This window comes from Poromitra crassiceps, assembly GCF_964638095.1.
Source record: "Poromitra crassiceps genome assembly, chromosome: 29".
In the NCBI taxonomy this organism is placed as follows: domain Eukaryota; kingdom Metazoa; phylum Chordata; class Actinopteri; order Beryciformes; family Melamphaidae; genus Poromitra; species Poromitra crassiceps.
In genome coordinates this window covers 9,607,732-9,633,470 of record NC_139641.1, presented here as the reverse complement: position 1 = coordinate 9,633,470, position 25,739 = coordinate 9,607,732, and the positions used below count along the sequence as shown (strand labels likewise).

The 25,739-nt window shown below is 42.7% G+C and overlaps 1 protein-coding gene across 1 annotated transcript in view; it reads left to right on the top strand.

The window, feature by feature from the left end:
* Positions 1–25,739, top strand: part of LOC310800169 (dynein axonemal heavy chain 5-like) — a gene marked incomplete at both ends in the record, with an annotated part of 678,223 nt that overhangs the window by 451,370 nt on the left and 201,114 nt on the right. The window contains 11 exons of the mRNA XM_083662754.1: positions 614–738; positions 1,952–2,187; positions 5,895–6,113; positions 9,539–9,601; positions 11,209–11,447; positions 16,382–16,529; positions 17,366–17,458; positions 18,756–18,955; positions 23,295–23,448; positions 24,633–24,796; positions 24,969–25,125. Coding sequence (XP_083518880.1) covers positions 614–738; positions 1,952–2,187; positions 5,895–6,113; positions 9,539–9,601; positions 11,209–11,447; positions 16,382–16,529; positions 17,366–17,458; positions 18,756–18,955; positions 23,295–23,448; positions 24,633–24,796; positions 24,969–25,125 — 1,798 coding nt within the window. The remainder of the gene's footprint in view (positions 1–613; positions 739–1,951; positions 2,188–5,894; positions 6,114–9,538; positions 9,602–11,208; positions 11,448–16,381; positions 16,530–17,365; positions 17,459–18,755; positions 18,956–23,294; positions 23,449–24,632; positions 24,797–24,968; positions 25,126–25,739) is intronic.

The window sequence follows — 25,739 nt, the reverse complement described above, 5'->3', positions numbered from 1 at the left end:
CCGAATGAGAAAAACTGTATTGATCCCCCGAGGGGAAATTGAGTAGTATTATTCAATTTCCCCTCGGGGATCAATACAGTTATTTTGATTGTGATTCTGATTAACTGAAATCCCCATCCAAAAATCCCATTGACTTTGAGATGGGAGAACCAAAAGTGCTAAAGGGTAAAAGTGCAGGTATTAGGACTCATTCTTGTGGTACTCTGTGAATTGCTTTTTATTATTATTATTTATTTATTTATTTTTAATCAGGGACAGTGCACATTAATCAACATCAATATCAATGTAAATGTTCCAGGATTAGCTTAAGAGCTAATTTGCACCTGTAGTCCCTGAGCAGGAGACAATCAAAAGGTACATTAAAAATAATTCATACAAAACACAAAATATCACAAATCATACAAACAAGTACAACTGGTGAAATCACATTGCATTATTAACATACAACCACAACTCCTGGACAGTAGACAGATGATCCATTTGTGATTTGTATGTGCCCTATGTTTAAAGCCACCTAGATATATTATTTATGCATACATGTTTGTTTAGATTTTAAATAATATTTCTATTTAATTTTAAAAGTATGGTAATTATTTTGGTTTGTCTTCTCCAGGTTCAGCCAGGGGAATCCCTTGCTGTCGGAGTTTGATAGCCAGATGCTTTACTACCGAGACCTGGAGCTGGAAATCAACGCTGAACCAGAGTCCATCACTGTAGGAGCTCTTGCTCTGTTCACAGGTTGGATTAAGATACTAAACTCTCTTGGAATATTATTAAACTTCTCCAGCCCTGGCCCCAAGTCAGACATATTGTTTAATTTTTGCCCCAGGAACCAGGCTTATTTAAAAAAAAATCCCACAAACTGTTTTGAGATTGTACCACATATATATATATATATATATATATATATATATATATATATATATATATATATATACGTATGTATATATATACGTATGTATATACATATATATATATAATTTTTTTCATTCATATTTTATATTTTTATATATTTCTTATTTATTTAATTTATTCGATCGACGAACGGTTCTTCTTGAGATAAACCACTTTTTGTGTTGCCAGTAGGTGGCGCTATGCCAAATGGGGAGGCTGGGGGGCTGTGTGTGTGTGGGGTGGTATCGGTCACGAAAGCCCGATGTCACTTTCGTGACACAAAACGTGACGTAATGGTGACTGACACCGCCAACCGCCCGCCCACCCGCCGTCCACCTACGCCGTTTTATTATAAGGATACTGAAATGTGTAATTCATTGGCTAATCCAAAAGCCTATGAACCAGCTTCTCTTTCTGTAACGGCCGATGAACCAGCTTCTAATTCAGCTTCTAATTGGGCAGTGGTGGCCCAATTAGCGAGCTTGTGACCGGAAGGTCGTCGGTTCAATTCCCGGGACCGGCAGGATAAAAAGTGAAAAGGCAGCGCTTGCCCCTCCCTCATTACCACCACTGAGGTGCCCTTGAGCAACGCCTTTAACCCCAACTGCTCCAGTGGATCTGATCAGTGGCCAACAGATCAGACTGTGGTTGTACTGGTCAGCTTCCAGGTGTGTGTGTGTGTGTGAGTGTGTGTGTGTGTGTGTGTGTGTGTGTGTGTGTGTGTGTGTGTGTGTGTGTGTGTGTGTGTGTGTGTGTGTGTGTGTGTGTGTGTGAATGTGAACAGGGCACTCCTGAAAAAGAGAGCATTGCTCTCAGTGAGACTCCCCCTGTATAAATAAAGGTCTCCCCATGTTACTTCAAGTATGCCACTGAAAATAACTGTCATGGTTACTTGTAGTGACATAACTGCCTTTTTGAAAATCTCACTTTCTCCATCTCTGTGACTGGGAATGTAAAGAAAAAAAAGATACACCAATGTGAATGTTAAATTGACCCTACTTACTAAGCAGTCACTATCCTCTGATACTGTATTTACTGTATTTTTTTTAACCTCCAGCGGACCTGAAGATGTCACTCACTGCTGAAACCAAGAGCTGGATGGTGGACTACGGCCTTCACTGTAACAGGAAGTATCGTTCAGAGATGGAGCGGATCTTTGCTTTGGTCGATGAAGCTGGGAAGAAGCTGAATCGTCCCATCAAAGACCTGGATGACATCCGCATCGCCATGGCAGCACTGAAAGAGATCAGAGAGCATCAGATAGCTACTGATTTTCAAGTTGGACCCATAGAGGTATATGATTGATTGATTGATTTTCTTTATTTAAGTGTCATGCTTCGAATGAAGCCCAGCCCACATGGGCTTACAGGACACTTTGACTGTTCATCATTTAAACAAACAATGATCAAAACATAAAACCAACAGAAACACCCAACATACACACAGTAAAGTTGTACAGCATGAAAACCACCACCTGAACCTACTTAAAGAGCTGTGCTTGCCTTCTATTCCAGGCCCTAGAGATAAAGTTAGCAGTCTTAAATACCTCAGTCTTAAACAACCACTCCAACTTCTGGCCATCATCTGCCCAGAAGAGCTCAGGTCTTTGCTTTTGCATTTCGTCAAATAAGGAAATCCTCAAATCATCATATAAAGTACAATAAAACATGAAATGAAACTCATTTTCAACATCTTTTAGATCACAGACATTGCTTCTGGTATAGCTGTGAACCGCCCTGCTTCAATGGCAAGAGGCAGGATACCAATTCTCAGCTGAGCACATAAAGACCTCTGGTTTCTGGTTAGAAAGGAAGTGACATAGGGCTCAGGACCAAAACGCTGCTTCATCTGAACATATGATCTAAGGCAGCGATCCTCAAAGTCCGGACTCCGGTCCGCATCCGGACCCAGACGCCGTCCTATCCGGACCGAGCCCTATAACCTACAAATCATTGAGAATTGTTACATTTCACGGAGCGTTTCTATTTTAACCGGCACATGGTTTTCTAGCCTTTACGGTACTGGTTTATCTGCCAGGAAGCTCACAGACCAATGTATGCACTGTAAATCATCACATGTGATGCTACTCAGCCAATCAAATATCCGATTCGATTCTGCCTGTTCCTAGTCTGGGCACCTTCCACCCCGCTTTTTGTCATGGGGGCGTAAACCCCGGACCCAGAATTAACACCGGATGGCAATGCGCCTAACAACGTCTTTGTTGCCGTTAGCTTGACGCGGTGATGTTACCTAAACTAGAGTCTGATCAAAACAAAGCTAGCGTTACATAAAACAAAACGTTTATGCAATATGGCATCTCCGCCACCACCGCCTGACACACCGGTCAAAACGGTGAAAGAGGATTCTGATACTTGGGTCAAATTGTCAAGTTAACGTGAAAGTTGACGAGCTAGAAACGCTGCCATCCGGTCTAGGGCGGGCTCTAGACGGGAACCAGTAGGGTGACAAAATCAATTGTGGGCGGGAGCCAGGCTCTTTCTCGCCGAGAAGAGCCTGGTGACGCGAGGTTAGCCTGTTCCAGTGCTGCAGGCAAGAGTGTCAGTGACACACCGACGGACGGAGTAGAGGCGAGAGACTCTGAGAAATGCGAGAGATAGAAGTCATTTCACATGGCTTGCTCAAAAGAAACGAGTAGACCGCAAAAACAAAGATTTAGTTTTAATCCGGAGTAGGCAGACTCATGTTCATTCATTGTTCTCATGGGCAGCTCAAAACCAGGCAGTATGTCTCATGTGAAGTGCGATGCGATCCTAACCTGTCTATGAAAGCGCCACACGAGCAAACACACTCAAGTCCAGACTGAGGGCACACTCACACATTCACTGCCCAACGGCATGTAACGTTTGCATTGCGAACGATCGATAGACAGATAGACAGACAGACAGACAGACGCTGAGACAGACAGACAGACAGACAGATGGAGACAGATAGATAGATAGATAGATAGACAGATAGATAGATACACAGACAGATAGGGAGCTCACTACTCTCAATAGAAAAGGTGGAGGAAAAGGAAGAAAAGGGGATTTTTTTTCTAAAATTAGAGCACTTTTAAGATGCACATTTTTTCCAAAGCACTCTGTTGTATGTTATTTTTAAATGCAGCCATTATTTTCACTTGAAATGAGAAAAGAACATGTATTTATTATTATAATAGGCTAGTTATTTATAATAAATCCAGTTAAATATGAAAACTAAGTAAACATTGTTGATGTTTATTTTGATTTAACAGTCAGTATAGTTGTCTACATACAGACATTGTACCATTAGGCTACTGCAATCATTGAAGTAGCCTAAGTTCAATGGCACTGAATCATAACGCAAGCTACGTTACAATGTTCCGGACCTTTGCTTGAGGACATTTTCTCTAACTGGACCTCTATGACTTTTAATTGAGTGCCCCTGATCTAAGGTATATTACAGCATTATAGTATCTTCCAAATTTCAGTTGCTCTAGCCTGCACGTAGGCCTGGCCCTATACATATACATAATATACACACATACACATACAGAAGAATTTGTGACAAATGTGTATACCAAAGCATTTCAGAAGTGTTCATAAGTGTTTCAACAATGTGAAAGGTTTTCAACAGTGTATTGTAATATGGGCATACATTTTTTTCTGCGTTTTTTTTTTTTTTTTACACTACAAACATTGGCAAATCAAATACACCATCATATTGGTCATTAAAGCTGCATTCAGTGATGTTTTTGTGTTCAAATAAGTGTTAAATGGCTCTATATTCTGACAGCAATCACTGAAATTGTGAGTGTTTGGTCAGTAACTTGGAATCCCCAACCCCCCACTGTCCTCTATCTCTCTCCTGTAGCCCTGACGTATCCCCGCAAGCGTAACTCGTAGAGACTCACGGATGGCAGCGTTGGATTCGGGGTGACAAAATACACGTAGTTCGTTAAAGGCATTGCTCTCTCTGATTGGATAGTGGGAGGCTGACATTTATCTGATCCAATCAGATAAATGTTGACATTTTCTGGGAAACGGAAGGTCAGATCGCGATGCCACTAAAGAACTATAAGTATTTCTTCACCCCGAATCCAACGTCGCCATCCGTGACATACAGTTGCGGAGATACGTCCGCCCTGATAAATTGTCACACTTCATGCATTCCTTCTGCACTGCCGCTAACTTTTCCTCCAACCCAATGTAGACTTGTCTGGGAAAACTCTGTGGTGCTACTACAGGACACTACTGAAACACTATAGATGGTTTTAACTTGACAACATGAACATGCTAAATTTCCCCTAGCTTACTTCCTGTTGCAGTGTTTGCTAATATAGCTGACAGGACATAAGCTAGGTTTCAAACTGTTCCCTAGCAACACAATTCCGTGAGGGGGGTACGGTGGTGCAGTGGTAAGCGCTGTCGCCTCACAGCTCGAAGGTCCTGGGTTCGATTCCCACCTGGGACGCTGTGAACGCTGAAGGACTGGGTGCCCGTCCGCATGTCCTCGAGTGCCCACCGCCCGGGTGGGGTCGTCAAAAGGGCCTTTCTGTGTGCAGTTTGCATGTTCTCCCCGTGCCTCCCGGGGGTTTCCTTCATAATAGGAACCCCTCACCAAAAACATACAATATCCTGGTTGCTGATGTGGTTCCTCCTCTGGTCGTTAAGGGTGCCTGTTCAGAGGGAGGGGAACTGGTTGGAATAGCGTGATCCTCCCACGTGCTATGTCCTACCGGTGAAGCTTCCCCTGTCAGGTGAAAAGAAGCGGCTGGCTAACTGCCCATGTCTCGGAGGAAGCATGGAGCCAGTTTCGGCTCTCCCCAGATCGGCAGAGGGTGGAGCAGCAACCAGGATAAATAAATTAAACTAGCACTAATGGGGGATAAAAATCGGGGGGGGGGAACACAAAGCCGTCAAGACAAGAGTAGTGGCAATTGTCTGAGATGTCAGGTGGGCGCTTTGACATCTGCTCCCTTCCTTCAAAAGCCTCCTCTCTGTCTTTTCCCTTCCCCTCAGGAGTCATACGCCTTGCTCCATAAATATGAGCTGTCGGTAGCAAAAGAAGAGGCGGAGAAGGTGGATACGCTGCGTTACACCTGGGAGAAGCTGCTGTCCAGGACCGCGGAGGTGCAGAACGAGCTGGTGGCCCTTCAGCCAAACTTCAGAGGAGACCTGATCAGTAACGTGGAGACCTTCGTGGAAGACGGCCAACAATTCTACCAAGACTATGAAAAGGTGGAGGGAGAAGCAAAAACCAGTCTCAGTCCTTTTGGCGACTTGGGTTTGAATTCAGTGTCCAGGTGTTATGCAGAGTTTTGCACCCACCCGCCGCCAAACACATCCCCACCTCACGGGAGCATAATAATGATTTATACAGAAACGTAACTGTTTAAAAATGATATCATTGTTTGGGTAGACGTGACCTCCCTGTTTTTAAGTTAAAACAGACCCAAAATATGGTGGTGATGCAATTAAAAACGGGGAAGCATAACTCATCACAACAACGGGTGCAAACGCATATTAGAGGCGTGCCAAATCATTTATGCACGGTGCAAACGGGATTTGGGCGGTGTTAACCACCATAATTATTCACAGGTGTGGCCTGGCAATGCCTGGGCGTTACAATCAAACCAGATTTCCGTCTTGCAGTACAGTTTGCGTGAGGCATGCTGTAGTTCTCCCCATGCATAATTTGGATAGGTGTAGGCAGAGACAAAAGATTGGAGGATTTACAGTGGACTCAATTAAAACAGTCTCGTGCCGAGGACAGAGAGAGATGGAGAGAGCTTGTGACAGATCGGCTGTGGTGCCAACGACCCTCCGGGTTATGGGATAGCAGTAGGTGAATAGCCTATTGCAAGTAGGCTACAATGTACAAGTGTTCTCAATTCATTTACCATAACCCCTCCTTGCGATGTGATAAAAGTTTCTCAGTGAATTATAGTTGATTGCCTCACCGAATAATCTGCTGGTTACCTAATTTTAGCAGCTGAATCTGATGTCCTGGCTTGGCACGTCCGTGCGTAATGACGTTTCTGCGCTGCGCAGCGTGGAGATTATGGTGCGATCAAGCGCAGCGAGTGTCTTAGCGCCTAGATGCTTTTCAAAGCTCTTAGCGCAAAGTAATTGCGCGCTGCTGACGATAGGATAATGCCATCTACCCCCACATTTTAGCGCTGAAACACTTGCTTTGGCATGGTGGCACGCCTATGCCCAGTACAATTATAACAGGCATGCGCTTGTGCCCGCCCCCGTTAAACGAGTGCAAACGCTAAAACGCTACCGCTTTTGCGAAGATAGGGCCCTATATTATAAAAAAATAATGACATCTATAAATATATAGGTTATAAATAAGTACATCTACATAAGATTATATGGAGATATGTTAATATAGATGTAAATGACAACAGTATATAATTTGGTCTTCTATTGTCTTCATTTGTTGAATAAAAATATAAAAGGCAATATAATTACATCAATAAGTGTTTTCATCAATAGTTCAATAAAAAAATTGGGATAAAAAAGATGAAAAACCCAACATGTACACCATGAGCCTCTCTTAACACACACACACACACACACACACACACACACACACACACACACACACACACACACACACACACACACACACACACACACACACACACACACACACACACAAAATTACCCTTACCCTTATGCCCCCATAAGTATACGGCTTCTGTGTGTGTGTTCAGACCATTGACTGTATATATGTCAATGGTTCAGACAAGCCCAGTGTGAGGGTATAGAACCAGGCTACCCCCTATTGTTTATTTTAGTACTCATTCTATTTCATTTTATTGTGTTCATTGCATTGTGTTATACAGGCATTCTTTGAGTTATGTTTTAAAACCAGTGTTGGGGGTAACTCATTACAAAAGTAACATATTACATGTAATATATTACTTTGAGCAGTAACTCAGTAATATAACTTATTACTTATAGGATTTCAGTAATATAATACCAGTTACTTTGTCAAGTAACTCAAGTTACAAATCGAGTTACATTTTATTAAATCAAAGCACATATTTAAAAAAGATACAATAATTTCCTAATCAAACTGTGTGTGTTTGTATGCAAATAACCACTATAGATGACAATAACAAAGGAAAAAGATACCATTTAGAATTTGGGATTGTTTACACTGTGACTTGAAGGCGGTTGAAATCATTTTTTGGGATGGTTCCGGGGCAGTGATGTCATTCTGCTGTTGCTGTTGTTTTGGTAAAAGTAATGCAAAAGTAGTGTAATAAGTAACAAGTTACTCTACACAGACAGTAATATTGTAAAGTAACTTATTACTTTCAAATGAAAGTAACTAGTAATATGTAGTATATTACATTTTGAAAGTAACTTGCCCAACGTGCTGCTCATTACCTGCAATGGCGGTAGTCTAAGGTAGTGGCGCCCTCCGGCCGCCAGAGGGCGTATCGCCATTAATGAGCAACATCTGTCAAGCTGCCAGTAGACAGGAAAAACACAGTTTCCGGTCTACAGTGACAGTGTGACGAGACAAAAACGTGTAAATAACACAGCTATGTCTGTATGTCTACTTTGCAGGTAAGCAGGACAACATGGCTTTGGTAAACACACATGCTGTCATAGGGTATGTTAAGGAGGGTAGGAATATAGTTAGCCGTTTGTAATTCCGCCTGTGAATGTTTTGAGAGCAAGGTGATAAACATTAGCAGCTACGCTAATTGTGGCTAACTCTTGCTAGCGGTTGTGACCTGTGCCTGTGGTGCTGTTTCAGGTGTAAATTGTCTGTGTTTGAAGTACATTCTATAATCTAAGAAGATTTAATCACTCCTACCAACCTGTGAATTATCTTAGTGATGCTAAAGAGGGGAGAGGAGTATTAATGTTTTGTAGGATTTATTTATGTTTATGCTATCAATGGATGCTGTATTTTGTCATTTTTATTTAACTAAGAGAAAAACACAGTTTCCAGTCTATAGTGACAGTGACCAGACAAAAACGTGTAGCTAAATAACACAGCTACGTCTGTATGTATCATTCCAACACACTGACTGGAGTCTTGCTTCGTCAAGTGTGTAACATCAGACAACCATCTCAACCACCACTATTGTGCCAATTTCCCTTCCAGCTATTCATTTTAATTAGTGCATAATTCAAGATTCAAGATTATTTTAATTGGTCCCCGAGGGAAATGTGTCTTGGACATACAGGCTGCCACATAGGTACACAGTGCCATAACAAAAACAACAACAAAAAACAATAGTGCATAGCACACCAGTGCCGACATGTGCAAACACACAACCAAAGTGCAAACATCAATAATTTACAGTACAATCAACAATACATTACCTATGACCTGAGTTTAGGAGACTGACTGATATGGGGATGAAAGAGTATTTGTATCTGTTGAGGTGTCTTTTTTTGTTCTTGATTGGGACTCTGTAACGCCTGCCAGATGGAAGCAGTTGGTATTCTGAATACAAGACATGAGAGGGGTCAGCAATGATCTTCCTAGCTTGTCTGATTACAGTTTCCTCAAAGAGTATTTGAAGTGATGGGGGTGCTCCCTCACCCCCATCACTTTTACAATTAACCTGGTTTAACCTGGCTTAACTGACTATTTGCTGACATGGCGTGCTTTCTGCTCTCCGCTATAGGACGGCCCCATGGTGGTGGGGCTCGCTCCTCAGGATGCCAGCGACAGACTCATCATGTTCCAGGTATGTTACTCAGTGTGCAAAATCAATAGTTTGTATTTATTTTTTACCCCTCAGGACAAATGGCTAGTACTGAATGTTAAACTTTACCATCCACTCAATACATGTAGATTACGGGGGCGTCCGGGTAGTGTAGCAGTAGATTCCCTGCCTACCAACACGAGGGTTGCAGTACCTCCGGCTTGGTCGGGCGATAAGAGATGCGCGGATGAGCTTTTATGCCACCCTAATCCGCGTGTATGCATTGCATGAACCGTCCGCCCGCCATAAATCTGCGCGAATTATTTCGTATTATTTATAGATCCACGCCCGCCGTGCACCCGACATTTCACCACGCTATAAATGAGCGATTTGGGTAGATGAACTTACTGTTTCTGCTGCCGTCGGTGCGATCGCTGCAGTCCACTCCAAATAAACGTCCATGCTGTGTTATAATCCAGTCCAGCACTTGCCCCTGTAGCATACGAGGCTAACGCTATAGCTTTAAGTTTAGATCAAGACTGGATTGAGCTGTATGGGAAAATAATACTAGCGCGTCGCGTCTTCTCTTCCAACGTGTCTTCAGTGGAAACTCCTGTTTGTGTTAGCATGCTGTGAGACTGGAGGATATCCGCGGTCAGCGCGGTTATAATTGCAGCCCGCGCATCTCTATCGGGCGTCCATACAGGCATGATTGGCTATTTGGCTGTGTCTGCGGGTGGGAAGCAGGATTAAGGCTATAGACCAGACCTGCACATCCAAAGCGTCAAGGCCACGCCCCTTTTTGGGGGATAGAAAGAATGAATAGCGTTGTTGTGATGGTATTTTTGTCGTGTTTTTAGTTAGCATAGACAAAATACCAATTCATTAATTTCGGGTTCAAGTGTTTTTTTGGTTTGATAAACATGTCTACTAATTATTTTGCGACCTTGCCTGAACCTGAACGGTCGAGATATATTAATAAATTAAGGTTGACTGGTCTGTCGTCATGTCCGTTCAGCCTGAGTCAAAGAGGATTTCCGCATTCCCCCTCTATGTGTCTGGTCGCTGCACTAGCGCCTCCGCTGGTCGGTCAGGGCGCCAGTTCGGGGTGGAAGGGAACTGGCGTGATCCTCCCACGTGTTACGTCCTGCCGGTGAAGCTCCATGTGCAATGCCCCAAGCGCATGTGTCAGAGGACTAGGAAGCATGGTGCTAGTCTACGGCTCTCCCCAGATAGGCAGAGGGTGAAGCAGCAGGGGGGGGGGAATTGGCCCAGTACAATTGGGGAGATAATGGGGGGGAGATCAGAAAAAGAAAAAAAACATCTAGATTTTTTTTTTCTCTACCAGCCACTTGCATATTTTACCAGCATTTGGCTGGTGGCAGCTGCTAATTTTGTGCCCTGCCCGAGTGAGAAATAATTGAGTTCATTATTTAGTCTCTCAGTCAGTTAGTTAGTTAGTCGGGTATGGCAATGGGTCTGGCTCCCTATAGTGTCAGTTACAGTATGTTCCAAGAAGGGCAGATGTCCTCTTGATTTTCAGTGAATACAAATGAGAGACTTTTTGAAAAAAAAAAAGCAGTTTATAAATGTTATTGTGCGATGCTCAAACTTATTTAAATTAACTCTTAACCATTCTCCCCTTTCAGAATCGATTTGACAACCTGTTCCGGAAGTACATCACCTACACAGGCGGAGAGGAGCTGTTTGGGCTTCCTGTTACCCAGCATCCTCAGCTGTTGGAGATCAGGAAGCAGTTGACGCTGCTGAATAAGCTGTACGGTCTGTACAACAGCGTCATCGATACCGTCAACGGTTACTATGACATCCTCTGGGCCGACATCCACATCGAGAAGATCAATAATGAGCTGCTGGACTTCCAGACTAGGTAAGACAGCGAGCGGTGTATCACATCGACATTTCATCTTCATACGTCATCATAGCAAGCTGAACTGACATAATACTGAACAGTTTGAGTCTGTGTTGAGTTGATCTACGATGAGTTATGCTAAACTGGAACTGACTGCATTAGAGCTGGGTATTGGTTCAAATTTCAAGAATCGATTCGATTCCGATTCACAAGGTTGCGAATCGATTAATCCCGATTAGATTAGATTAGATTAATTTCAATATCGATTTGGTTAGTGATACCAAAACATGTTTTTTGAGCTGTAACCTGAATTACGTGACTGTCCAGTTATGTAACACAGGGGTTCCCAACCTTTTTTGCGCCAAGTAGATACATGGGGAAAAAAAGTTGCAGACCTGTTGTCAATTTTAATGGTTTTAGTTACACATATATTTACTCACCAGGTGGTGACAAAGGGTAAATAACAGCCTTTTCATCTGTCAATAAAGACACTTTCACAATTATGCACAGTGATTTGATTTCAGCCTATATCATTTCTAAAAGTAGATATTAATGATCAAACATTTCCATTTATGTAGCCTACAGTATTTATGTTTTTGTTTCAACTACAAACATAAATAAACGTCAACTTGAAACTATGTTTCAACTACCACACACAGCATAATATTTTAGCCTGTTTATTAAAAAAAAAAAAAAAAAATCTTTTTTAAATAAAAAAAACTTGATCTCTGGACATATGAGTCCACAGCACAATAATTTCACACGTGATACTTGTACCACGGAGTGACAATAAAAATCTTGAATCTTGAATGAATCGATATCAAAGGATTAAAATAAAAATCCATTAAAAATCGGAGAATCGATTTTTTTGAACCCAGCCCTAGTGTTGAGTTGATCTAAGATGAGTTATGCTAAACTGGAACTGACTGCATCCAGTCTGCCGGAAAGCCATTAGAAGAAGACCAGGGGGGTCTACCTACCAGGGGGGTCTACCTACCAGGGGGGTCTACCTACCAGGGGGGTCTAACTTCCACGGGTCCCCTAGTAAATCAAGTGAGAAGAAACTTTATTTTCCCATTGACATCTATACTGAGTTTTCTTTTTGTAGCCATAGAATGTATAAACGTTTGAGTTATATACAAATTCACCCTCATGAACGGTCAAATTAGCTACAAAGAACAAAACTGTTTTTTTGTACCAGCTTGTAAACATGTTTATTTCTGCTGTAAAGTTGGGGATTTTTAAGGGGAATTTCTATGGGGAATGACTCGCTTTTGGAGTCAGCCTCAAGTGGCCATTCTGTGGGAACTGCAGGTTTTGCCACTTACGCATTGGCTTCATTTTTACAAGATGGAGGTTGCCACTTGGTTTCTGCACATTGCACAACCAAACCAGAATACACAGCAATCAAGCCTGGTTGAGGTTACAAACAATGTCACCCATCATCAAACTCCATGGCTTCTATATAGTGTAAAGAAACCGCTAGTTAGGTTGCTAATATAACTAACGTTAGAGAACTCGCTCCGCCCGCCCCAAAGCAGGACTACACAGCCAGGATGATAGCACCATTGCAGACCTTCAAGTGTAAGTGGAGTTCGTTTTAACTGTGCTTTATTAAATGATAAGCTGTCATTACTTCCCATTTGCAGCGTTTGTAACATTTTCGTTCGCTGGGTTTTACGCTTTTAATTTGAAGGCGGAAAGGGGAAATGGTGTATCCATAGATTGAATTGACACTGGTCTGTCAATTCTATCAGTTCATATGTACCATTTCCCTTTTGTCGCCTTCAAATTAAAAGTGTTCACGGTAGCCTGTGAATCCTCGACCTTTCTGGATTATAAAAGTAGTATAACGTTAGAGAAAACAGCCCCCAGCCATGCCGTTTGATACAAATTTATTGCCAAATGCTTTGGGATTCAACTTGATCAATCTTGGTCAGAAGAAAATCTTGTATATTCAATGGAAACAGCACCAGTGCGACCTGTCGCGTGCGACGCTACCTTCAAGCATGAGGACGTCTGAAACGAATTATTTTTCATCCACCTACCGTATATTAAAATGAGTTACCTAATTAATCAAGTATCTAGTTAGGTAGCTACTGTAGGTGATAGGAGCTCACTTGAGTTACAGACAGACACAAAGTGTCCAGTGAGGAAGTACTTTTCACCAGTGGCTTCCATCAACATGGCCTCGATGTAGAGGCCATCTTCCCCTGGAGTTATGCTGTCATGTGTTTCATAGAGCTGCATGAATGCTCCAAAGCAGTGGTTCCCAACCTTTTTACACCAAGTACCACCTGAGAAAGTAGTTGGCTCTCCAAGTACCACCATATGACCGACGTTAAAATACAGTCTATTCAGCTATGCACAGTTCACGCAGGAGGCAAACTTATTCCAACCTGCAGCCTATGTGCAACCTGCAGCAGCTGCACTTGTGCTGGGTTGACTGCTGTCTTCACCTCCTTGTGCTTCATCGTTGCTGCTCTCCTCTACTACAGCTCTTTTACGATTCCCTCCCCTTTTGATCCACCTTAGCATCCCTCCTCGTCTTTGTTCACCACTTGTGTAACCGTGCGGGGCGCGCAGGTAATTGTGCATGCGCAACAGGTATAGTGTCCGTCAGAAACAAATATTTGTTTCTAAATCTCAAGACAACAAAATAAACCTCAATTTCAATGATCACAAGTTTATTTTCATTCGTAGTATTATTTTTGATAGATAAACATGTTTTACAATTGATTTTAAAGTTGGGTTTATTTCATAATTTAAACATTGGGATTCCAGGGATCAAGTACCACCAGCAGGGGGGGGCGCAAGTACCACCTACCTTGAGAAACACTGCCAATAATATTAATAATTATTATTATTATTTCACTTTCACATGTTTGAAAACTACTACTAATGACCACCATGGATTTAGCACAAAAACTTTTTTTTTTTTTTTTTTTGATTTTCACAGAGCCTTCCAAGTACCACCAGCAGGGGGCGCAAGTACCACCTACGGTACGCGTACCGTAGGTTGGGAACCACTGCTCCAAAGAATTTCAATTCCACCATCCTATTCCCCACCCTCTTTATCTGCAGGCTTTGTCCTCTGAAAGGGACTGACTGCTCTTTGTGCCCGTCTGTCTCACAGGGAAACAGGAGGAGGGGGAAGCAGCTTGGAGAATAGATGTTAAAGGCATTTCAACCTGAGAAAGACACTCGCTTTCTGCTTCTGCTATTGTGTTCTCCGCCTGACAATGTGACAGTAGTGTGGAGGTGGAGGATGCCGGCGGTTACCTTGTGGTCTCATGTCCTTTCAGCAGTCATAAAGGAAATATTATTATGTCAGTACTCCCTTGGCTGGTAGAAATACTAGCTGCCAAGTGGGTAAAGTGGTGTTGAAGTGTTGGGCATTACTGTAGGTCCGGGTTTATTGCAGTTTAAAGTTGAGCTGAACCCAAAAATGACTTTTCTTTTCTTTTAGTTCAAATACCTGGGTATGCAGTGGACCTATTTAATAATGTATGCAAACAAAACACAAAAGTCTAATTTCTTTAGTTTTTCACACTTTTTCACATCAAAAGTTCATTTTTCAAGATTTCATTGATAACAGTAATGTACAGTTTGCTGACGTCACCTAGTCCTATCAAATTTCTACCCCATTTCAACCAATCATATCACGACATGCAGCTGTCAATCAAATCTTCATTTCAGGATCATTTTCTCTTCCAAATGAAGGGGAAAATGGCGCCTAGTGCCTGTCATCTGGCAGAATTCCGATCCCATAAACTAACTACTGACTTGAGCAATTATGCAAACTAAATCAAACGGTAATGTCTAAGAATGCAAAGAAATGTAACTGGCTCGTTAAAACACGCATTCCAGGAATATTATTTACATTTATAACGATAATGGCGCGCGCCTCCGAGCCTGACACCCTCCCTGGCTGTCAGGGGTCGTCTCTCGGAGATTCCAGGCGGGCGGGCAGCACCTATGGATCGGATTGTCCGCTCGCTCCGCACGAAGCAGCTGGCTCCCTGCTCCTCTGCGGATCCCACTAGTGTAGCACGACAACACGCTGAATCCCACTCGATTTGGGGGTGGAACACGCCAGGATTGGCCAATGCCAAAGCCAGTCCTCAGAATTGTCAAATCAAATCATCGACATGTATATGGTCCGCCTCTCAATTTGTTTTCAGTGTCCGACGCTCGCGCTGGTGCATTCCGTTCTGGTTCACTTCAACTTTAAAGGCATTCCAACCTGAGAAAGACACTCGCTTTCTGCTTCTGCTATTGTGTTCTCCGCCTGACAATGTGACAGTAGTGTGGAGGTGGAGGATGCCGGCGGTTACCTTGTGGTCTCATGTCCTTTCAGCAGTCATAAAGGAAATATTATTATGTGCTCACGTAACAGGGTTGAAGAAGTCAGTACTCCCTTGGCTGGTAGAAATAATAGCTGCCAAGTGGGTTAGTGTTGGCCACTAGGGGTGTCAAAAAGAATCGATTATAAGATGCATCGCGATGCGGACGTGCACGATTCTGCATCGATTCACAAATGTCAAAAATTGATTATAAAAATAAAAAATACAAAATAAAAATAAAATATAATGGAAGTACATGCAGTTGTTTATTTTAATTATGGATCATAATACAATGCAATTCCAAATGCGCTTTTATTTTAAAAGTAGCCACACAGTGAGAAAAAAGAAAGTGAGAAAAAATAAATCATGTATTGCGGAAAAAAGTGATGCATCGATAATCGTAATGGAATCGAATCGTAGCCCTCTGAATCGTAATCGAGTCGAATCGTGAGGCCAGTGAAGATTCACAGCCCTATTGGGCATTACTGTAGGTAGGGGTTTATTGCAGTTTAAGTATTGCTATGTATTTCATTTGCACATATGCTTTCACTGAATGTACAGTGGCGGAGGACTGTAATGATCATTGGAAAACCTTTCTACCTCCAGGTGTCGCAAGCTGCCCCGTGCCCTAAAGGAGTGGCAGGCCTTTCTGGACCTGAAGAAAACCATTGATGAATTCAACGAGTGCTGCCCCCTGCTGGAGTTAATGACCAACAAGGCCATGATGACTCGCCACTGGAAGAGGATTACTGAGGTGACGACCCCATATATAGTACATGCAATGAAACAGCCTTTGAATGAATAGAGGAAACCCCCCTAGCTATTTTATTTTACCCATGTATTTCTTTTTATTTATGGTTTCTATTTCATTTATGCAGTGTTTTCCCTAGAAAAGTTTTCAGGGCTGGAGGGATTTCGAAACGTACCTCGACCGCAACGGTAGGCAATGGCATCCCAAGTATCATCATACAATTATGGGATGCGATGCGAACAGTTGTATTATGGGATGTGCGTTTCCCAGGCAACAATGACACACGTTGACACGTTTTGGAACAGCGCTGCACGCTGGCACAATGCTCCTAAAAGCAAAATGCTTAATTGTTTTGAATGATTTGGCATCTTCTATTACTGTCAACACCAGTATTGCTTCTAATACTATGCCATAAAAGTTTATTGAAATTTTGGGGAGAGCACCAAAAAAAATATATATATATATATATTTTTGCAATTCTTTTTCTGGCCTGGGGGGGGCGCCGGTGGCCTGTAGAATGGTAGGGGAAACACTGATTTATGTATGTACTATACATTTGTACTGTGCGCTGCGTTTTTGAGTAGCCTGTGAATGAATATGCACTTGGCATATATTGTCCATTTGATAAAATTAAAATTAAAAAAATAAAATGAAACGCCAGGGTTCACCTGGAAGAGCATCACCAAGACCCACCTTTCAATCTGATGACAGCTGTTCACTCAATAATGAATGATTAGTCAAATGCCACTTTTGAAATTGGGTTTTCTTTTCACGTCAGCTTTGTTTCTGTATAACATGCATTTTGCTTGACAGCCTAGTGAGCCTCTTTGTGTGAGCAGGTGACCGGCCACAGCTTTGAGGTGGAGAGTGATGCCTTCAAGCTACGCAACATTATGGAGGCTCCTCTGCTCAAGTGTAAAGAGGAGATTGAGGTAAGAATGGACACCGGGTCTAACAGAGATACAAAATATTTAGATTGAGGTAAGAATGGACACTAAGGGCCCTATCTTCCCCCTGGCCTTAAAATAGCGTTTAACGCCAGGCGCAGCGCTATTTAGTGGCCGTGGTCAAGCGCAGTCCCTATTTTCCCCTCGGCGCTAAACCCGGGCTTAACCATTTAACCACGCCTTTTAAGAATAGAATTATTCACAACTGTGGTCATTGGTGAACTGCATTTACGCAATGACATTCTTCCTTTCGAAGCTCCGATCCACTCGATCCAGTCCGGGTTGCGGCTGCATGCTGTCATCTCTTCATGCCAATTTGGATATCTCAGCGCATCACAGATCATAGCCTGAATAAAACGATTCAACCTACAGCCAGGCAAATACAGATCTGTTCAGCAGGGCTGATGGTCTCCCTGCAGCCTACAATATAGAACGTTAACTATCGGTGACATTCATGATACCATCCAATTCCATGATCTTTATGTCAGAGGTTGTAGTTGTCATAGACTGTGTTGCATAGTTGATTGCTCCATTGCTGACAAAAATGTGTTATTGTAAGTCGCTTTGGATAAAAGCGTCTGCCAAATGACGTAATGTAATGTAATAAATAAATTTCCCTAGCTTGGTGAGGCAATTTAATTCCTCTTTGTTCAGTTAAAGAGGATTTGGTTATGTCTGAGTCATATCTGAGCTATGTCTAGTCTAGATAGTAGGGGTGTGCCGTTTAATCGTATAATCGATGCATCGCGATTAGTCACGTGACGATTAAAATCGATTCACAATGTTCGATTATCGATTTTTTTTTTTTTTTTTTTTTGCTTTATTTGCAAAAAATACGGTATTTCGCCCGGAAAGCAGTTCCTTAACTGTAAAACGAGACCAAAACCGAAGTACTGGAAACTGGAATCATTGAAGAAAGCATGCAGGGTGGCTGTAACATGTGATGCGTGGACTTCAGTCGCAACTGAAGATAATTGAGGTACATTTGTTTGTTTACTTTAATTAATGGATACTGACAAATATACCTTGCTTAAAAAAAATCCTGTTTGGTGAAAAAGATGCATCGAAAATCGTGATTAATCGTAATCGTTTAATAATCGAATCGTAGCACCCTTAATCGTAATCGAATCGAATCGTGAGGTGCCTAAGGTGGCACACCCCTACTAGATAGCAGTATCGATAAGATCAGACTTTATTGATTTTCGGTTTTGAGAAATTGCCTATCGATATCGGGTCTCGATCCCCATCCCCAGACAGATGTGTTGGGTCTCTCCTCCTGCAGGACATCTGCATCAGTGCGGTGAAAGAGCGCGACATCGAGCAGAAGCTGAAGCAGGTGATCGCAGAGTGGGACAACAAGACCTTCACGTTTGCCAACTTCAAGGCTCGCGGAGAGCTGCTGCTGAGAGGAGACAGCACGTCAGAGATCATTACCAGCATGGAGGACAGTCTGATGATGCTGGGCTCTCTCATGAACAACAGGTGCGTAAAGCCCATGCACTGTATACACATATGCAGGTAGCACTGTCAACTCACCCATATGGCTCATTTCCACCGCAGGTAGTAGCGCGATCCCGCTCCGCTCGACTTGATAAATTGTCTCATTCCACCGGTTAAAACTGTCCCAGCCCGGGTTGTATTGGGGTCGAGTCGTGCTACTTTTCGTACCTGCCTCGTCGAGGTTCTATTCTGTCAACCCGGTACCATACGGTGACGTGAAAACATTGTTGACGACTGATTGGTCAGGCAGAATCGTGTTTAGTCTATCTACTGACTGTCAATGCCCTGCATACCAGTTTAGTGGGCTTACCTTCTCTTCTGTTATGTTATTTCCATCAGTCTTTTGTGTTGCTGCCTTTGCCTCTGGTGAAATAAAGTCGTGGCGGTGGTTTCAATTGTTTTCAGAGTGAAAAAAGGCCGCTGCTCAGGAAGCTCCTGTAGTTAGTTGAGCTGCAGCGCTCCGCTAGGCCGCAGCGGGTCTTTGGTGAAGCCGCGGTCTTGCCTGGTGAGAGGCCGCGGGGTAGAGGCTTCACTCTGTTGCGCCTCTCCCGTCCCCGCGCAGCGCAGCGCATGCCTGTGAGTTTGACTAACTACAAAGTGATATCCATTCTCCTAGCCGATTGTCACATTCACCCATGTACACTGTAGGTCATTTAGAGGCACCAGTATTTCATAAACAGTTTAAAAGTTCTGTGGATGGATTTAATTGTAACGTTATGTTATAGCCTACTTCAGCTATAAGCGAAGGACAGATATGCGGGCGCTATGACGACCAGCTGTGGGCGGGGGCAGATGAACGGCGGTCGAAGCAGAGCATCCATCGGGCCGAAACGAGTAGAGCCGACTGGTGACGAGCTGTGCAGGGCAGTAAAATGTGGGGGAAATGAGCCAATAGAGACAGTCTGCATGTCTGGGAACGCCCATACAGGCTCTAGGAACGCCCACAATAGACGCTGGGTTAGCCTGGGGGCGGGGTCAGGGTGGGGTAAATTCCCCCGTTCTATCCATTCAGCAAAGTTAGAATTTAGCCGATAGCCCAGCCCAGGCAGACACGATCGGGGGATTTAACCACCGCGGTAAACGCACATCAGAGCAGACGTCTTGTGTTCTGCTCTAGAACCCCCAAACCTGTACAGTAGTTTAGAGCCGCAGCACCGTCTTTTGGTGAGTCAGCCCATGAGATATATGGGCGGTTTTACCTCCACTCGCGCACCAGCCGTTTAACATTTTGTGGGCGTTCCCAGACATGCGGACTGTCTCTATTGCTTTGTGGACTCCTGTTTTGAAGCCTCGGGTTTGGCATTGTGACCGTCGCCATCTTGTTTTTTGTTGGTTTAGCCAGACTGCGCGATCACTGGATGCTTTATCATCTATTATTTTATACTAAATGCGACCATAATTGACTAAATGTACATCATGCTGTATTGAAGAAGACTTGAAACTAATGATTGAGACGATAATCCAGGGGTTCCCAACCTTTTTTGGCTCGTGACCCTACTTTGACGTCGCAAACATCTAGGGACCCGCGACATTCAAATTCCGGTACACCATCAATAATATCGTATCGATAATCGTCAGGGATGTCACATAGCATGCTTCTTTTGCACTGGGAACAAATGAGCTTTTGAACCTCATTTTGGATGCATTAAACTTATTACTGAAACTTTCTGTGTTGCATGGCTACATTGCTGTGCTCTTCTAAAAGTGATTGAAGACTCTTTAGGATCTTTCCCACTTCCCGGTCTGTTTTGTATCCTCGTTTTGATTGGTTTCCTTCACCCGCAAATGAGGGCGTAACGGAGAGCACTTAACGAGAACACCGTCAGAGTTAATTAACACCGACAATTGTACTTTGAGGTGTTTTCATGTTTGTGATAAGACTCTACCGTTTCTGAGCAAACAGAGCCTAGGTTGTGCATATCAGAGGGAGGGGGCGGCTGCAGCAAGGCCCTGTCAGAGGCCCCCCTGTCACAGCTTTAGCAAAGAGATACCTGTGATTCTTGTCAAAGTGGATATAAATTGTATGATCATATTCATCCAGACAGTGAGATGGATATTTACAATGGTGAGCAACAATTTTGTATTTTGTATTTTTTTTTGTATTTTTTTTTTATTAACTCTCCCCATGGGTAAGTAAGTAAGTAATCTTTATTTGTATAGCGCTTTTCAAAACAAAGTTACAAAGTGCTTCACAAAACATGGTACAAGATAATACATACTCACAGGTAAAAATAATGTATAAAATAGTATAAAACACCAAAATAAAACACAGTATAAAATAGGATCATTAAAATAATACAAATCAAATAAATAAAAACAACGACAAATGCTGTAAATGTTTAAGAGAAGGCGTTCCTGTAAAAGTGAGTTTTAAGAAGTGATTTAAAAGAATTTACTGAATTTGCTAGCCTAACGTCCTCAGGAAGGGAGTTCCATAGCCGCGGGGCTCGAACAGCAAATGCCCGGTCTCCTTTGGTAGCGAGGCGGGTTTTCGGAACATTTAAAAGAGTCAGACTAGAGGAACGCAGGCAGCGGCTAGGCTCATAAGGTGATAATAAATTTAAAATGTAAGTAGGAGCAAGGCCATGTAGTGCTTTAAAAGTAACCAGTAAAATCTTAAAATCACATCTATACTTAACAGGAAGCCAGTGAAGGGAGGCGAGGATGGGTGTAATATGATCTTGTCTCTTGGCGTTTGTTAAAAGTCTGGCTGCTGCATTTTGTATCAGCTGGAGACGGGAAATTGATTTTTGGCTGAGTCCAGAATATAGAGAATTGCAGTAGTCTAGTCGTGAGGAGATGAATGCATGGATGACTTTTTCAAGGTCCGTTTTTGACAGGAAGGCTCTGATTTTGGCTATGTTTCTAAGCTGTAAAAAACAGGATTGGACTACCTTTGTGATTTGTTTGTCAAAACCTAACTCGTAGCAGGTAGAGGTAGGCTACAGAAACGGTTCTTATTCCTTCCAATTTCTTTTAATTAGGCTACATCATGCGCTCTCAATTGGTCACGTAGCCTACTCAGTTGCAGTAAAGTTGACAAATAGATCACAGTCGAGTCCACACAGAAAATCTGCGGTGGCATTAGTTTTATGGACACTTCAAATAATAATCACAGCGAATAATCCTTCCAAAATAGAGATAAAGATGGGAATGCTGCATTGGGTCAAGACGTCAATATAAGTTAGCAGAGTAAAAATCAGGTGCTCTTCCAGGATGGGGCATATATATATATACAAGATAAAAAAAGAGAGGTAGCTGTCTGAGTTATATTAAAAACCCTTTATTATCCCTGTAGAATAAAGGATTTTTAATATAACTCAGACTGCCTTCAACACCTGAGGAACTCCCTGCAACCATATTGGACAGCTACCTCTCTTTTCTATCTTGAATCCTTCCAACATGTTTGTTTTGAGAGCACATAGGCGACCTCATTTGAAGCGTTTCTTTACTAGTGCAGCTGGTGCACTGCAGACGGCACACGTCTTAATAAAGGGTTTCACTGCTCTAACTAAATTATTTAATAATGTTGCTTTGTCACGTTCTGAGCCTGCCCCGCCCGCACCCGCCATATTTTCATAATTTGCCAACCCAGACCGCCTGCGGGGCGGACCAGCCCGTGGGACCCGGCGGGTTCTGGGTGACCCGCGCATCACTAATAAATAGTGAAGCTGTCCATTTCATTACTTATGTAATAAATATACAAATGTCAATTAGATGTTAATCTGCATGAGAAACAAAGAAAAATGAAAAATGATCATCCACTTATAGTGATCAATTTGACCCGTGATCACTATAAGGCCATGTTCACATTACAGGCAAATCTGATTTGCTGATGAAGTCATTAATCATCATTATCTTGATTGGTTTCCCAAATCTGATTTGGGAGTGTGTCCGCACTGCCACAAATCTGATTCTCAAGTCGGATCTGTGTGTCCAGACCTAAACAGCATATCTGCATGGGTTGCTATGGTAACGACGTGGGCGTCAGTAAATACGTACGTTGGTGACGTGGTTTTCCTGCGCAGAAGCATTTGACGACGAGTTGCGAGTGACGTTCAAATCAGATTTGGTGGATCTGCGCGTCCGCACTCAAGTCACATCAGTCGAAAGCAGATTGGAAACTACCTCCATATGTGGTTTGGGACAAGTGACACAAATCAGACTTGGAGCATCCAGACTCATGAAACCAATCTGGATAAAGTCATTAATAGGTCACTAAAGTTCACAAATCAGATTTGGCCTCCTAGTCTGAACATGGCCTAAGAGGAGTCCAGCTGTCTCTACACTATAATGTAGGCTGATATAACACCTTCCACAGGTACAACACCCCGTTCAAGGCTCAGATTCAGAAGTGGGTGCAGAACCTGTCCAACACCACCGACATCATAGAGAACTGGATGACCGTCCAGAACCTGTGGATCTACCTGGAGGCCGTGTTCGTAGCGGGAGACATCGCTAAACAGCTGCCTAAGGTAGATCACATCACATCGGATCATTTACCTTAGATTCTGTAATCCAAGGGGGAATTATGAGTAGCATCCTAAAACACAGAAATGCATTCAATATCCCTTTTCCCCCTGTTGCCTTATGTAACCAAATGATAAAAACACACAAGTTTACACATTATTTACAGTAATATTGAATTATATGTAATTTAATTAATTCTGATGGCAAATTTGGTTCATGGGGAGGGAGTTTATTGACAAACACAACTGACATGTAACATTGATATGATATTGTTCTCGATGTTTGTATCTGGTTGGGGACGGATTCCGTCCTTTGGGGTTTTTGTGTATGGATGATTTATGGGTCTGGAATTTTTGGGGTCCAAAATTTGGCACAGGTAATTTTTTGTGTGGGTTTTACAAAAGTGTAACACTCACTCGGTACACTTCCTGTCCCCCAATTCAAATAAACTATACACATGTATGGTTAAGGATGGTTTCCGTCTTACATAGACTTCCATTCAAAATAAAAAAAAATGGCTATGTTTGACCCTCCAGGAATTGGAAAAAAAAAATACACTCACATTATGTTTTTATCCTTTCATCCTGGACCAAAGGCCTTCTAATGATCAAATAAAAATATATTTTGGGGTTTGTTGAAGATTTGTGAAAAGTACATGACAAATTTGATGTCATCGTTTCCCCATTGGCATTTACCCCATGAAGTGTATGGTAAATGGATCTCTATGCCAAACCTGGGGAAATGGGGGAAATACTCAAACACACCAGAAACCACACATTTGAGGCCTTTCCTCCACGATGAATGCAAAAAAAAAAATATTGAAAACAATTTATGAAAAGAATCCTGCAAAGAGGACACTTTTGGCGTTTTGGCTCAAGTAGCCAGTGCCAAACTGGCATTTGAACGGTTGAAATTCTGAGTAAGAATGAAATGTTGGTACCTATAAGTTACCAATGAGTAAGATAAAAGTAAAAAAGAAAGAAAGACATTTCCAAAAGAAAATCACATTAAACCCTATAGAGGACGGTTTCCGTCCTCCAGCCAGACGTGTACACAATGAATGAACCAGATACAAGGGTAAAGATGTTTACAAAAAGTATATTTTTGCATAAGTCACGTGGCACGTGGCATATAAGTCACCATGAAAATCAAGGTGTGAGGGATTAACAAACAAACCGACCCACCTCAGGAAGCGAAGCGTTTCTCCAACATCGACAAGTCGTGGGTGAAGATCATGATGCGAGCCCACGAGATGCCCAACGTGGTGCAGTCGTGCGTGGGGGACGAGACCATGGGACAGCTGCTTCCTCACCTCCTGGAACAGCTGGAGATCTGCCAGAAGTCACTCACAGGGTATGAAGGTCATCCAATGTCCCAAAGCAGTCACACTCAAACTGGGAGGGGAATAACGTGACGGGGTGTGGATGAGTACTGCCAACTGCATCTGTCTGATTTGTTGCACCTTTGTGTCTAAGAAAGAGAGTATTGCAGAAAACAGTGTTGTGTTGAATGTGCTGTCAAACAGCTACTTGGAGAAGAAGCGTCTGCTGTTCCCTCGGTTCTTCTTCGTGTCTGACCCGGCGCTGCTGGAGATCCTGGGCCAAGCCTCCGACTCCCACACCATCCAGGCTCACCTGCTCAACGTCTTCGACAACATCAAGTGTGTCCGCTTCCATGACAAGGTGCGTTATCTGGTGCCGACAATAAGTAGGCACAAAAGCATCTTGGGTGGCACTCAAATCCTCTTGACATGTTATGTTCTACATAACAGAAAGAGCTAGAAAATTGTAAAACATGGACTATAAGATAATCCCTTTGAATTTTGGGTAACAAGTAGGCCAAGGTATTTTTTCTTCTCTTCTTAACAGATTGTGAAAGTGCAGATTGTAAGCTTTCAAATGATGTCATACGTCATAATTGAAAATAATTGAAGAAGATATGCTTATTTGATGCTTTGTACTCCTAAAAGCAACATTCAGAGAAAGTCACCATGGAAGTTGGTGAACAAGTTGGTTTGCCCTGAACCAGCTTAGTTTGCTAACAAATTATAACTAGTGATCCTAAAACTGTTGTTTGTTATATTGAATATATGAAACTCTCTGAGATTGCCACAGCCCCTTTTCCCTAGCCCCGCCTCTTTCCTGACCACGCAATCCCACCAACCCCCCCTCCCCCCCCCCCCCCCCCTTAGCCACTCCCCCTACCCACCCCTCAAATCCCAACTCTATCGATAAGAATCAATACTACAAATTTGAAACGGATACAATACTCATTTGCAACTGTATCAATATCAGCA